Source organism: Aptenodytes forsteri, unplaced genomic scaffold, assembly GCF_000699145.1.
Source record: "Aptenodytes forsteri isolate BGI_AS27 unplaced genomic scaffold, ASM69914v1 Scaffold349, whole genome shotgun sequence".
Lineage (NCBI taxonomy): Eukaryota > Metazoa > Chordata > Aves > Sphenisciformes > Spheniscidae > Aptenodytes > Aptenodytes forsteri.
In genome coordinates this window covers 5,256,002-5,270,820 of record NW_008794452.1, presented here as the reverse complement: position 1 = coordinate 5,270,820, position 14,819 = coordinate 5,256,002, and the positions used below count along the sequence as shown (strand labels likewise).

Below are 14,819 nucleotides of genomic sequence, written 5' to 3'. Positions count from 1 at the left end.
TGCCGCCGGGTGCCGTGGCCGAATGGCAGGAGGATTTTGAGGTGCTTTTCCGGGAACCCCTCCAGCAGCGGTGCCTCTTCACCGGCGACATCTCCGGCATGCCCGGCGCTGCCGTGGCCATCAGCAACTGTGACGGACTGGTAAGCTTGAGGCCGGCGGGGCGGTTCGTGCACGCTGCCCGCGTTTTGGGGTGGTTTTCTCTTAAGAGGTGGGTCGCGGTGTCCTGAAACCTGATTTTTTGGTGGTGCGTTAGGTGTCTGCACCATACACTGCCCTTTACCAGCTGGCTGCTGCGGGTTCCCTTTCCCCACGTGCCTTGTGGCGTAAGCAGGGCAGGGCGCTACACGTGCGAGTGCTCTGTCCTTCCGCTATATGTGCAGCGATGCAGCTATATTTATTTAAAGGGGTTGAAAAAATTGCCGGTCCCATGCCTGAGCTGCCTCCTGCCCAGAGGTGGACCATGTCAGATGCCGTTAGGCCCACGGGCTCTGCCCTGCCTCCGGGACAGGTACCCACGCTGCTGGTGGTGCTGCTTCATCCTCACTCACCCATGTTTTACCTTGGGATTGCTTCAGGAACTTTTTCTCCGCATTTCCCACCTCTAAAATGAAGCCGAGTGAGCTCGAACATCTCCTGAAATCACTGTTAGCACATGGTCTTGCTCCCGCTAAGCATCTTTTTGGGGGAGGACCTCTTTTTTTTTCCTAATAGCTGATGTGCTCAGAGCCTTTTGGCTTTCTGAGTGCAGGGTAAGCGCAGTTCAGCATCGGTAACTTACTGCCACAGCGCTTTAATCGCTTAAAAGGCTCTGTTACCCCCTTATCCCCGGCGTCTGGTCTGCCCGTGGGTTTCCTACCTTTGATACACTTGAGGAATTTCTTCTTATTTTTTTAAACCTTTGGCCCACTGCCCTTCAAATTTCCTTTGCACCAATTTAATTCTTGTTTTAGGGGCCAGCGTTTGCTGTTTTCTCCTGGTACCACTTACGTTACTCCTGGGTTGGAATAAATGCCTTATTTTGCCCTTTTTTTTAAAATCTTATTTCTTTTTTGGTTGTTTTATTCTGGGAGTTCCTTATCCAATTTTGGCTGCTAGCACAAACAATTTGGCATTCCTTTCTTTTTATATAGCGCCTGGTGTTACTATACAAGCAGAAATGATAGAGCAGCACAGCTAGAAATACATATTTCGCTTACATATAGTAGTTTATTTTTTTGCCAACAATTTTAGCACATAATCCACACCTTTTGAAGCATCTTTTTTGGAATCGGATGAAGCTGTGAATTTACAGAAATTTCTCCGTGACATGGATCGCGCTGGGGCTGGCGAATTTGGGCAGGCTTGAAAGCTTTAAAGGTATTTCCTATAGCTCCAGCAAGCAACCAGTAGTGCTGCGTCTGGAATGAAAACCTGTTTTTTAAGTGTGCAGGTTGCATTGCAGATGTAATTCCCGTTGGCATCGCGAGCGAAGGGATGCTGAAAGCGGTCGGCAGCTGAGTCCGTGTCCCGCTGTGGCCGGGAAGCAGTGAGGACGCTGTTAGGGGATTTCCCTTCCCTGGAGCCCACGCTACTGTTAGGGTCCATCTCAAGTGGGCTTTAGTTTAACTTTTCCAGGCTTTTCTAGGCTTTAGCCCCGAGTTCTCTCATCTCAGCCCCTTGCACACCTTCTCAGATGGGGGTTGTCATTATTTTTGCCCTTGTTCCAGCCATCCCTTGGCTGCAGGTAGTAGCAGCGATGCCGGTTTAGGATGTAGCTTGTATTGCAGGATGCTTTTGCATGTGGATTTATGCAGCCATACCTGTCTTGCCATCTGTGGTACCCCCAAGCCCACTCTTTCAAGCTCATGTAAAGGAAGAAGTGGCTCTTCCCCCAGGATCAGCAGCTCAGGGCGCTTGCTTCATCCCTCTTTACCTTCATTAACCCCCGATGCAGCCAGCTCTGCGGAGGCTTTGCTGCTGCTGTGCAGGGTGGGATTAGCCGAGCCGTGTTGTGCTGATGCACGGGGCTTTGGTGGTTTGTAAACGCCGAGGGCTTCTGCAGGGTGGTTTTGGTGCGCTCCCATTTCCGAAGCTGTCCTGGGACATCGTGTTAGCACCGTGGTTGCTGATGCGTTGTCTCACAGATGTTTTATTTCTTCATGTAGAGCTCCAGCAGCACTAGGGAAGAGAAAAAAAAAAAAACCAAACTATTTTTTTTCTTCCTGCAATGTATTTATTGCTCCATGGCCAACAAATAAATGCCCTGGCCTCAAGCAGCAATTTCCCATCATCCGGCAAAGCACATGTGGCGATTGCAGGCTGGGGGAAGAGGTCAGGAGGACAGAGCCCGAGCAAGGGCTCTGCTCCTCCTCCGGTAAAGAGGATTTTGTGATACATCCAATGTAGCAGTTGGTTTCTCTCTTTCATGGGTTTTTCTGGCTGGTGTAGAATTCTGTATGGTCCTCTGGCTTAAGTTAGTCTGACAGCTTATATCTGCTCAGGGTCCGTCCCCTTTGGAGGAGTTGTGAGGCCAAGAGGACCCCAAAAAAGCAGTAAAAGAGCTTGATTTAGCAATTGGAACAAGAAACAGAACCGAAACGCGGTGATAGGTGTGGATGGCATGGGAGGATGGTATTTATGACCATGCTGTACCTCCAGCATGACCCGTCAGAGAAGGAGCAGAGCATCTGGGAGGGATGTACACGGTGGGGACTGTTATTAACATCGTGCTAGATAGGGACTGACCTAACGTGGGGAGCACCAGCTGTACGTAGCTTTGTTGCTCTTCGATATGCACGTACCCTGGAATTGCTGTGGACTTTTTCTGGAAGTTATCCATGAGCTTCAAAAGGGGATTGCGGCTTTTGCATCCCAGTATAGCGTGCATGGGAGGCACAGGGCCGTGCTTGGCCACTTGTTTCTGGTCAGAGGAAGTGTTCGGGGATGCTGCAGATAAAGGCTGTGTACACAAAGAGATTACGCTGTGTGTAAACGGAGACTGAGATTATAAATAATGAGGGGAAAAAAACCCCAGTTCTTGAAAAAGAGAGTACACAATAAGTCTTTCCTAAATCCATATTTAGCCATGGAAGTGAGCTGATTTTTTTCACAGATGCCAAACCCGTGGCACCTTCCCTGGCCATTATTTGCTGCAGGCATCCACGCATGAAAATCTGTCCTTTTTTTTTTTTTTTTCTTTTTTTTGCAAGGGTGTCTCGTAGCAGGGTGGGAAGATGCTGTCGTCCATAACATAATTTCAAAGCTGATCCAAGCCACCAAATTCCTAACTGGTAAATTAGTCAGAAATCTCCCCCGGCAAACACATCTCGCTGCAGCAAAGGCATCCCATCTTTCCACGCCGGCTTTAGCAGTGTGTGGTTGACCTTGCTTCCTTTGTGCTTTGCTGGTTGCAGAGATGGGTGAAGAATTATCGTCTGTAGGCACCGTATTTGCTTTCCGTGGCTGACTGTTCCCCGCTGCTCTCTGGGGTTATTTGCACCAAACACCAACATGCTGCAAACTGTAGAGCCAGCGTTTTCCATCCCTGTCGCCCTGGCCTGCTTCGGATGGGTGGCAGCAGATAAGCAGAGCACAAAAGCCCTCAGGAGCAGTAATTAATAGGGAACGAAGGAAGAAACAGTACCCATAATGATGCCCTGGTGCAAAAAGTATGGCTTTATCTTCCAGGATTTTCCCTGCAGCTCCTGAACTGTCGGGTTAATTTTGGGAAGAAGAAAGGTGCTGGTTTAAATGCCTGGAGGGTGAATGTCTCAAGATGTCGCTCTCAATGGGAATGGAGCAGACATGTCTGAAGGTGGTATTTTACCCCCCAACTTCACCAGTGGAAAGCTCTCTCTGCGTCCTGCTTAGCATCTTGCCTGAGTTTGCAATACTAGGCAGCGTGCCCGGTAAAGAGCATGGAGTCAAAGTCTCAGTGGTTAATTATCTCGCTTAATTCCCTGTTCCCCCGTGATGCCAATAAGCTTGCAGATGGAGAGGTACCAAAACAGTGGCCGAGCACCTCTGGGCCATGCCCTGGTGCCATGCACACCGTGCTGCTGCTGCCAGGTGTGGTCCAGGTCCGTGCAGGGCAGATGCATCCCTCTACATATCCCCCTGATGCCCCCACTGGGCAATCTCTGGATGAAGGGGGAGCGGTGGTTAGCGATGGTGCCTGCATTCACACAGCCCAACTTTCTGGGACTTCTTGTCCAAATTAAGTGTGAATCGTGTAGGAAAAATACATACTATGCACGCAGCTGGATTTCCCCCTCCTCAGTGCTGTTTGCTTCTCTGGCTAAGTGGAGCGGCTTAATTAATTTTTCCACATTTCAGCTGTGTTAAGTGTCAGAATTTCCTGAATTCCTGTGGGAGTTGGAGCTTTTTACCCAGCGGTGATGGAGGAGTCACTTACCTGGGGTGCTGGGGAGGGGGGGGTCCCCCTTAGCAAGGCTGGCACTGGGCCAGTGGGGCCAGTTCCTCTCTCCCATAGCCTGGGGAGACGCAGGAGATCTGGAAAAGAGACTTCACCCTCTGCAAGCTGGCAGAAGTGAGCTTGGTGTTTTCCTTAAAAGAAAAAAAAAGTGTTGTTTTCCCTCTTTCCAGTGGAATTGTCTTCAAAGGGCCATTTTCTAGTTTGGGAATTACCTTCACCGAGAGCTGCAGACAGCATCTCACGTTAGAAATATCAGTAATGATAGTCCCACCTTGCCAGATTTCATTTGATTTGATATTATTAAACAAAATAAAATTGGGGGTGGGAAGCACATGGCAAACTGATCGTTGAGGATGGGATTGATCTCTTGGCAAGAGCCCAAGGAAAGCTTATTGGGGCCTTTTGGGTGGCACCTGGCCTCCCTTCCCAAAATGCTGAAATACAACCCGAGCTGCTCCTTTTTAAGACCAAGCAGGTTCGTGCATGCCTCTTACAATGGTGTTTTTGGGTTGTTTTTTTTTATTTTTGCAAATGCCAAGGTGACTGCTGCGGTTTCTGTTTTGTTTATTAGGCTGCTCTGATCAGGTGTGCACACAAGTCCCCATGGTATCCACTTTGCCTGTGGGTCGTGGCTGGAGTCAGCAGCGTGTCGCATCCCGCCTTTGGGAGAAAGCACAAGCGAGAAAGTCTGGGCTGCTTTATTTCTTGAGCCATATATAATTAATCACGAGCTGTAGAGCAGAGCAAACCCAAGTGGGCTGTGGCTCGGGACCAGGCTCTTTCATATTTTAATCCAGCCTTGCCCTGGCACGGCAGCGCAGCTTTCCTCCGGCCGCCTGAGTCAGCAAGTCCCGGCTTTTGCCGTAAACCCATAAACTGGCTTTGGGGTGCCTCGTGAAATGCCAGGTGAAATGCCCCGTGGCAGGGCTGCGAGGGGGTAGCGGTGTCCCAGCAGACCTCCTCCTGGGCAGGGGCTGCTGCTTCTGCTGCTGGGCTAAAATAGGATGCTGGCAGAGGTACCGTGCCGGGCACTTTCGGGTAGCAGGAGTGCCACTCCAGCCCAAAGCTGTAGCGCTGTGCAAGCTGGAAGCACGTTAGTTGGTGGGAAATCATCAGCGTAATTCATGCGTATAAAATCCAAGCGTGTTTGTGATGCCTGTGTCAGATGCCCAGTGCTCTGCCCTTTGTAGCTACTCATTTTTGTGTTAAGCAATGGATGCCCACCTTCTCTTACCGTATAATAAAGAGCAATGGCTTGGACCTGCCCCATCATCATGGACTTGCCCAGCCGTCACTGGACCTGACCTGTGGATTGACTCCCTGGCTTGATCTCTGCCTCATCACCACCACCTTGCCTGGTGCTCCAGACTCTTGCTTGAACCTGTCTGTGATCTTCATCTCCTTGGCTGCGGGTGGTGGGACAAGCCGTGGCTGGAGAGGTCCTGCCCTGGTGACCTAAGCATCTCCTACGGGAAGGACCTGAGATATGTGTGTCAGGCAAGTTGATCCTAGCACAATTGCCCGCACTTAAATTCCTCGGTAAGGAGGTAAAATAAAACCAGCCAAAAACCTGCTTTCCAGAGAAGTTAAGCAGCTAATAAAATGCAAGTGGAGCAGGAAATTTGATGAAGTCTGACAGAGCCAGGTTGGCTGATGCCACGATGAATGCAATGGTACGTGAATGCGAAGGGGATCCAATGACCCAGGCAGGCTTGGAAGAGCCCAGCTTTGCCTGGCTGTTTACAGAGCCCAGCTCATGTCTTCGTACCGCTCTGTGCAAAATACACATATATATTTTTTTATTTTTATTTTATTTTATTTGATGAAAACAGTTCCAATACCCCAGTCCTGATGAGGACTCCAGTAGGTAGATGCTGTTGAAGGCTTTGCTATAAGAACAGATCCATATGTTCTGCCTGCGCTTTCCAGGCAGCTATTCAACAGCAGGCAGCAGCGGGCAGCGCCAGAGGAAGGAGCACGCGCGTGCGCGATGGAGTGAGCTGTGAAAAATGCTGGGCTGGGGGTGCTGCCCATGGGATGGAAGCCGAATCCTGGTGATCCTTTTGCTTGCCCAAGGTCCGAGCCAGCCGGCGCTGCGGGGTATGAGTGCTTGGGCTGATGTCAAGGGGGATTTGGTGGGAGCTTGGTGTTAATTAGGAGCAGGTCGGTAGCCAGGACAACATTTCCAGTGATGTTTGCCCTCTCAATTCATCTTCCCTTCTTTGGGAGGTGGAGCTGTAATGCTTTCCAGCTTCTCCTGCGAAGGGATTCCCCTGCGTTAATTCCCAAGCACTTCACGGGGCAAAGAGACGATGGTTTCTTTTTCCTTCCTTCTCGCTGTGACTGCAGTTAGTAGTGTCAGTGAAATGGCTGATTTCCTCCTTTCCACCGTGGGGATGGGGATGAGGATGAGGATGGGGAGGGTGCAGGGAGGCGAGGTGGCATGGGAGCCCATGCAGCCTGTATCCCCTGATGTGCAGAGTTAGGCAGAAAAACTTGTCGCTGATGAGAAGGAATGGAGTTTCCTAGCCATATAAAGACATAACTTGAATCGTGGCCGTTTTTTTTTTTTTTTTTTTTGGTTTTTGTTTGTTTTCCCCCCCCTTTTTTTAATTTTTTTTTTCCATCTACAGGAGAAATTAAGGGTCATCATACATGAACATGGTAATGGATCCATCTAATGGATCCATCCCAGTGTCATGGAGTAGCAACAAGACACCCGGTTTATTTGGGATGCTTTTTCCCCTTGCATTCATGCATGCTCTGCATCAATCTTTAATGAGTATATTGAGTGTGTATGTACACATATGCGTATATAAAACCACACCTTTTTTTCCCTTTTCTTTATTTCTTTGTGGAGTCCAGGCTGGCCTGATTCGGACAGACAGCAACGAGTTCTTCATCGAGCCCCTGGAGAGGGGGCAGCAGGAGACGGAGGAGCACGGGAGGGCCCACGTGGTGTACCGCCGGTCGGCCATCCGGCAGGACAGTGCCGAGCCCCGGCAGGACCTCCACCCCGAAGGTAGGGGCTGCTGGAATCTAGTCTTTCCCAGCAATTGATAATAACTATTTCTTGTGGGGGGAGGATTTCTCCTTCCACTTGCCCTCTGGCTTGTACATCTTGCCCTATGGCTTTAGGCTGGCTTTAACTGCCAGCTGGGTCATCAGTGAGAAGAAAGGAAAGAAAATGCTGGGCTTTTGCTGGGAACTTTGAAATTCTTCCAGATTTGGTTAAAATTGGGTGGGTTATATATGAGTTATTCTTCCTCTTCTTCAAAGAAGAAGAGCGCTCACAAGGCATGTGCGGGACAACCAGGGGATCAGGCCCAGCCAGCACGGATTTATGAGAGGCAGGTCCTGCTTGACCAACCTGATCTCCTTCTATGACCAGGTGACCCGCCTAGTGGATGAGGGAAAGGCTGTGGATGTGGTCTACCTGGACTTCAGTAAGGCCTCTGACACCGTCTCCCACAGCATTCTCCTCGAGAAGCTGGCGGCTCACGGCTTAGACAGGTGGACTCTGCGCTGGGTCAAAAACTGGCTGGACGGCCGGGCCCAGGGAGTTGTGGTGAATGGAGTCAAATCCAGTTGGCGGCCAGTCACGAGCGGTGTTCCCCAGGGCTCAGTACTGGGGCCGATCTTGTTCAATACCTTTATCAATGGTCTGGACGAGGGGATCGAGTGCTCCCTCAGTAAGTTTGCAGATGACACCAAGTTGGGCGGGAGCGTTGATCTGCTCGAGGGTAGGCAGGCTCTGCAGAGGGACCTGGACAGGCTGGATCGATGGGCCGAGGCCAACTGTATGAGGTTCAACAAGGCCAAGTGCCGGGTCCTGCACTTTGGCCACAAGAACCCCATGCAGCGCTACAGGCTTGGGGAAGAGTGGCTGGAAAGCTGCCCAGCAGAGAAGGACCTGGGGGTGCTGGTTGACAGCCGGCTGAACGTGAGCCGGCAGTGTGCCCAGGTGGCCAAGAAGGCCAATGGCATCCTGGCCTGTATCAGAAATAGTGTGGCCAGCAGGAGTAGGGAAGTGATCGTGCCCCTGTACTCGGCACTGGTGAGGCCGCGCCTCGAATACTGTGTTCAGTTTTGGGCCCCTCACTACAAGAAGGACGTCGAGGTGCTGGAGCGTGTCCAGAGAAGGGCAACGAGGCTGGTGAGGGGTCTGGAGAACAAGTCTTATGAGGAGCAGCTGAGAGAACTGGGGTTGTTTAGCCTGGAGAAAAGGAGGCTGAGGGGAGACCTCATCGCTCTCTGCAACTACCTGAAAGGAGGTTGTAGCGAGGTGGGGGTTGGTCTCTTCTCCCAAGTAACAAGCGATAGGACAAGAGGAAATGGCCTCAAGTTGCAGCAGGGGAGGTTTAGATTGGACGTGGGGGAAAATTTCTTTCCTGAAAGAGTGGTTAAACGTTGGAAGAGGCTGCCCAGGGAAGTGGTTGAGTCACCATCCCTGGAGGTATTTAAAAGACGTGTAGATGAGGCGCTCGGGGACATGGTTTAGTGGGCATGGTGGGGGTGGGTTGATGGGTGGGCTCGGTGATCTTAGAGGTCTTTTCCAACCTTAATGATTCTATGATTCTATAGGTTGCTATGGGTGTGATCAGGCCCATGGATGATCACATTGGCCTTGGGATAGGAAGCAGAGTCAGGACTTGTGAGCGAAGGGGTCAGGAGGAGCCGGACTTGGTCCGACTTGGCTGCCGACAGCAGCTTGGAGATGTAGGTGCTGTAGTCTTGTTTTAATCACGTATATGTTGTGAAATGTGGCATTGATTTGACTTTTTAACAGATGATAGAAGCCCTTCCTTTTCCTGGCGTTCATAATTCATTTCGCTTTTCTAGTGCCTTGTCCTTTTTCTTTGCCTTGAAGCAAAGAAGTTTCTCCTTGAAGGAGAAAACATGGCTTTTTTTTTTTTTATATAGCATTACTTAGCCATGTGCTGTACTCTGCGTGCGTAAATCGCCTGCTGACTTCCCCTTTCACCTGCACAAAGCCGAGCACACCCAGAAGTGTTTACAAGCATGGGGTCAACGTTGTGCAAAAGCACTCTATAAATCTATTTATATTTATGCAGAGGCATTAGCCTTTCCCGGTGTTTATTCACCTCTTGTGGCACTGTAATCAGCTCCCTGATTTTTAAAAAAGTTTAAAAGTTTTCCAGGGTGTGCTCTTTGCTTTCGTAGCATCGCTAATGCAATTGCAATTGAGAGCTTTGAAGGCACTGCTGGGTGATGGGGTGAAGGATGCGATGAAGTGTGAAGGATGCTGTGAAGGATGGAGGATGCTCTGGCTGCAGCTGTCTGCTCTCAAGGAGCAGCCCCCAGCTTTGCATGCATCCTCCCCAGGTGTCCCACCAGCACCCAAGGGACAATGTAGGACCATCATCGCATAGGTATGCCTTTTAGTGCTGGTGCTGCCGATTCAGAGCCATTTCCCCACCGTAGAGCAAGCTGGATCAGCGACCTGGTTGGAGTTAAATATCCTATTTATTTTTCCTGCTTAATTCATATTTTTTTGGAGTGTCACCTCAATGGCTATTTCTTTTTCTGCCCCCCATGCCTCGCCCAGTGCCCCGTGTGCGGGTAGGCGATCTCCCCAACTCCCTGGAGCTGATGACGGAGCGGCTGGGGGAAGCGGAGCGTAAGAGGCGCCATGCCAGGAAGGACGACTACAACATCGAGGTCTTGCTGGCGGTGGACGACTCAGTCGTACGCTTCCACGGGAAGGAGCACGTCCAGAACTATGTCCTCACCCTCATGAACATAGTAAGGCTTGGCTTTGGGGGACCGTTGGCTCCCACCCCTCCCTTGGTTTACTGCTCTTCTGATGCTGCAAATCTGTTATCCTGGAAAAAAATGGGTTGGGGGGGGAAAAGTGCTGCAGGAAGGGCTGTTCCTTCGCTGGAACAGCCGGCTCTGGCATTTAATAGCTGTGGCAATTGGAGTGATGGAAAGCAGAGCCCTTTTGTGTTCGTCTCCGTCATGTTCCCCTGGCTGACGGCAGGGTCCGGCCTGTTGGTTGCTGTCACTGTCTGTCGCCTGAGGCCAAGAGCATCTTCTGTTTCTTCTGGCCAAGACCATCTCCTCCTTGTGGCCAAAATCTCAGCAAATGCTAGGAAAGAGAATGGCTGTTAATTATTTAGTTTGAAATTATGATATTTATTACTTATTTTGTAATTATGATGTTTATTATTTATTTTGAATAATATGTGTTGACGGGGGGAAGATTTCTATAGATTTTCAGAAGTTTTTTCATGTTCCTTGGAAAACCTGTGCACCTTGAGGATTAGTCAGATGTGTTTGAAAAGGAGTTCATAGCAGCTTTACAGCAGCCCCGCTTCTGCACCTCTCCTCACTCAGTGGTGCGGGGCAGCCTGTGCTGATTCCCTACACTGCTTTTCTTTCCTTTTTAAGATAAAAATGTACATATTCCCCAAGTCCTGAGAGATGTGGAAGGATCAATATTTATGCAGCTAGTCGTCTTGTGGGAGGTTTGCTCCGCTGGCACCTGAATGTTTGCAAATAGGGTCCATGTTCAAAGATCTCTTTCGCGCGCTCTCCCATTTTTGTTTTGTTTTCCATGCTTTATCCTCACCTCTATTTATTTATTTTCATATAAGTACTCTTTTCCATGGTGATGGAAAGTGTTCAAAAGGCACAACCAGCTCAGAAACAACCGAGCTATAAAGACACTTTTGCTTTTTGGTTGCTTGCTTGTTTGTTTGTTTGGGCATTATTTCTGTCCTGGCAGGCAGGCTCAGAGCCATATTGCCAGTAACGAAGGGGAAATTATCAACATAAGGGGTAAGGATTTGTGGGATTAGAGGCAAAGCATAACGTGGCCAGTCCCAAATAGACAAGATGTTGGTTTTAAAAAGCAAATGCCTTCATTGCAACGTTTTATTCTCCGGTGCATTATCCTGATGCTTGCGGTAGGATGCTCTCAGCATCGCTTAAATTCAATCTCTGAAAGTTTCTCCGCTTTGCTTATTAAAACCTTCTGCAAGGGGGAAGCCGCAGGGTTCCCCGTTCTGACCCGGGGCTCTTCCCACGTTACGGGGGTCGGAGATGATGTCATTTTTCCTTTCCGATCCGGGGGGACGGAGGGTTTGAGCGTCTGGGGATTGTCAGCTCTAATCAAAAGGTTGGTTTTCAGGCGCATTTCATGGTTTATACCCCGCGGGCAGGACTTTTCAGGGAGTGAATGCATGGGATGCTGGGCTGGGAGAAGGGAGGACCGCTGTCTATTCAAATAAAGGCGGCGCTGGAGACTTTAATGAATTAAATAAAGGGGGGAAAAAAGCAGCATCAGTAAAAGGGGGGAAAAAAACAGGATAATGCATGCAACAAATACTTCCCCCAAGTATTATTTCCTTCTATGCATTCTTCCCCCACCCCCTTCCCCTTCTTTCTTTCTGTTTTTTAGTGCATTTTCTTTCCAACTTTGCCATGACCTCCGTCCGCCTCCTTTTCCCTTGGCGCCGCCTCGTTTCCTTACCGGCTCAGATTGCCTTAAAATACCCAATTCAGCAGAAAAAAAATGCTTTCTGGCCTGGATGGCAGAGGGGAGAGAGAGGAGGGTGCCGGGGGTTGGCGGGGAGGAGCGTGCTGGGACCACACAGATGAACACTAATCCCATTAGTTGGAGGCAAGGGGAAGGAGGAGAGGCTTGGCCAGCCCTCTAACGAGGAAAGGACTTAATGAGCTGGGAGCTCCGGCTGGAGTATGCCGGGGAGATGCTGCATGGGAGGCAGCTGGGAAAGCCTCCAGGAGTTTTCCTGTCAAGATATGTCCCAAGGAAAGGGGCAGCGAGCTTGGAAGTTCATCAAAAACTTTCCTGGCCTTTTCTGGGTCCCTGTTGGGTGCTGAGGGGGGAGGTGGCACACGTATCCCTTCCCGGTGCTGCACAGGCTCGGGTTAACGCAGCACTGATGTAGGTAGGGTCTTGGGGGTCTCCCTGAGACACAAACCCTTTTATTAGGAACCCGGTGTCCGCTGAAGCTCAGTGATAAATGATTTGTCATGGAGAACTTTTTTTTTTAAAAAAAAAAACAACCTTATTTCATTGCCAGAAATGTGGTTGCCAGGCTTTTCATCAAATGGTGCTGTGTCCATCCTGGGAAGCAGACATGAGGATGACTGCTCCTTTTGTGCACCTAAGAACTTCCCTGCAGGCTGCCTTCCCCGCTAGCTCCCAGCCTGCTGTTCCCTTCTTGGCTCGGAGGATACATGAGGATTTTGGGTCAGGTTGAAGTGAGTGGGAAACGCATCCTTTGCCATCGCTTGCTGTGCACGCTGGAGAAGGCGCATCTGAGCATATCTCATAATTCTGAGCCGAACATCACTGTGCCCACCCTAGCAAAACCTGGCTCCCTCCCTGACGCTGGGCTCTTGGGATGAATATTTGGTGATGTGGCAGCTGGGGGAAGCCGTTCCCCTGTCTTGCTTGCTGCCTGTGGCAGGGATTGCGATGCTGTTGAAGCAAAATTAGCATCCCCCAGCCACAGTGACTGCTGTGTGCGAGGGCTGAAGGGTGGGAGAAAGGCTGGGAACCAGGAGGGGATCCAGCACCCCGTGAGGGGAAGAGGAGAGGAAATGTTTTGTGTCCTGCTTTGCTTTTCAGCCTCTTGTCATTCAGTTAGGCTCCTTGGTTTTCTCCTCTGGACTTTCCGCCGCTCGCCCCTGATGCTCTCAAGGCTGGGGCTGGCCCCACTCGGAGGAGACAAGCCAAGCTATGGGCTCAGTTAAGCCTGGCCCTGGTGTCAACTGGTTTGCTGGGGTTTTTGTGGGATATTGCCCATGATTTGGTTAAGGATGCGAAGGTACTTGGTGTTTTCCCATTGTTTCGGGTTACCAGGGAAACCCTGTGAGTCAGAGCCCTCTCCAGGCTGGGACTTGCCCGGCTCCCCTCCGGCACATCGGCCCAATTATTGTTCCCAAGGGCTGAGTGACAAAGAGTGCTACTGGGACCCCGCGGAGGAGAGGGTTAGGGAAAAAAATCAAACCTCCGGCTTTAATTTTAACCTGGGATTATCTGAAAAGCCCAGCCAGAGTGTGGGTTGCTCGAGACACTGATTTGCTGAGCTTGGTGCCATTTCAGGAGGGAGGCCAGTCTAAAACAATGGGCAAATTATAGTCCTTCTGGTGTATGGGGTTTTTTTGGTCCTTCATGAGCCATCTCCTTGCTAACTGATAATAACAAAAAAATACCTCTGATGTCTCTCTTACGCATGCACGCACTTTTTCCCACCCCCTATATAGGCTCATGTGTTTGTTGCTATGTTTTTGGGACAACATAGCCTGTTATGTAGAGAGCTGTGATAAAATCTGGAGTCTTGCTCTGCAGAGCAAACCTCCCCTTTCCTCCATTCCTCTGTATTGAAAATGTGGGTAACATGGGTCAGCCCTTGCAGAGGGTGGTGTGCATCCCTGCAGGGGATGCAAGTGCATGTAGCAAGCCTGATAATGTGGTCAGGGGGACTTTTGCCTCTGTTCCTACCCCCTCAGCCCCAGCAAACGGGCTTGGGGTGAATCCACCGGCATGAAAATTGAGCGAGGGGATAAAAGAAAGGAGCTTAAAGATGACTTGGCTGTTCTGAGTAAGCGATCTGGGGTTTTGAAATGTCAGCTATTCTGCTGGTTTGGCAAATTCTTCTCATGTCTCTCTCTTTTGTTTTCCTTCCCTGAAGAACGGCAAGGTCTAGACGTTGCCAGTGCGGTTTGCTGTCGAGATCTCATGTCTGGGGCTGCAGACTTGGGGCTGGCCAGACTTGCAGGGATTTAGGTAGGCAGTCTTGCTCACTCCCAGCGCCAGCGAGGGTCTGGGGGGGCCCATCCACTTTGCAAATTCATTGAGCATTTTGGAGAGGATGCACAGGGTTTTAATGTTCCTTTCATTCTTTCTAAAGCTTAGTATCGTCCCCTTGGCGTTGCAGGGCTGGGGGCTTTGGAGTTGCCTGCAGGGGGTCCTGCGGGCTGGTTGTTCTTGCTGGTTTGCCCTTAACACACAGCTAGCCTTAAGGGCTGGTCTTTTTTAGGAGAAAAAAATCCTCTTTTATATTAAATAGGAGAGCATTTCTTGCCAGGTGACAGTATTATACAGGCTGGGCATCTAACCATGTGGGCGAAAGGGATAAGAAGATCTTTATCCCATCTGTCTTCAGGGAGGCGGGTCCCTTTACTGGAGCCCTTTGCTGAGCAGGTATTTTCTGGAGGGATTTTCTCTGAAGACATTGACTCGCTTAATGGCATCCGCAGAGGGCAGAGGGAGTTGTGCCAAGCCTGCAAACTGCTCTCTGGGCGCATTTCCATCCCCTCTGCCAGCTTGAACTAGCTCCAGGGCAGGCTGCTGGGCAGCAAGCGCCGAGCCCTTTTGATTCCCCCCCCCCCCCCCCGTACATCAAAT

At 50.3% G+C, this 14,819-nt stretch overlaps 1 protein-coding gene across 1 annotated transcript in view; it reads left to right on the top strand.

Annotated features, from left to right (window-relative positions):
- Positions 1-98: 98 nt before the first annotated feature.
- The window catches only part of ADAMTS14 (ADAM metallopeptidase with thrombospondin type 1 motif 14), a 36,330-nt gene continuing 21,609 nt past the window's right edge, over positions 99-14,819 (top strand). The window contains exons 1-3 of the mRNA XM_019474921.1: positions 99-140; positions 7,280-7,436; positions 9,984-10,180. Coding sequence (XP_019330466.1) covers positions 99-140; positions 7,280-7,436; positions 9,984-10,180 — 396 coding nt within the window. The remainder of the gene's footprint in view (positions 141-7,279; positions 7,437-9,983; positions 10,181-14,819) is intronic.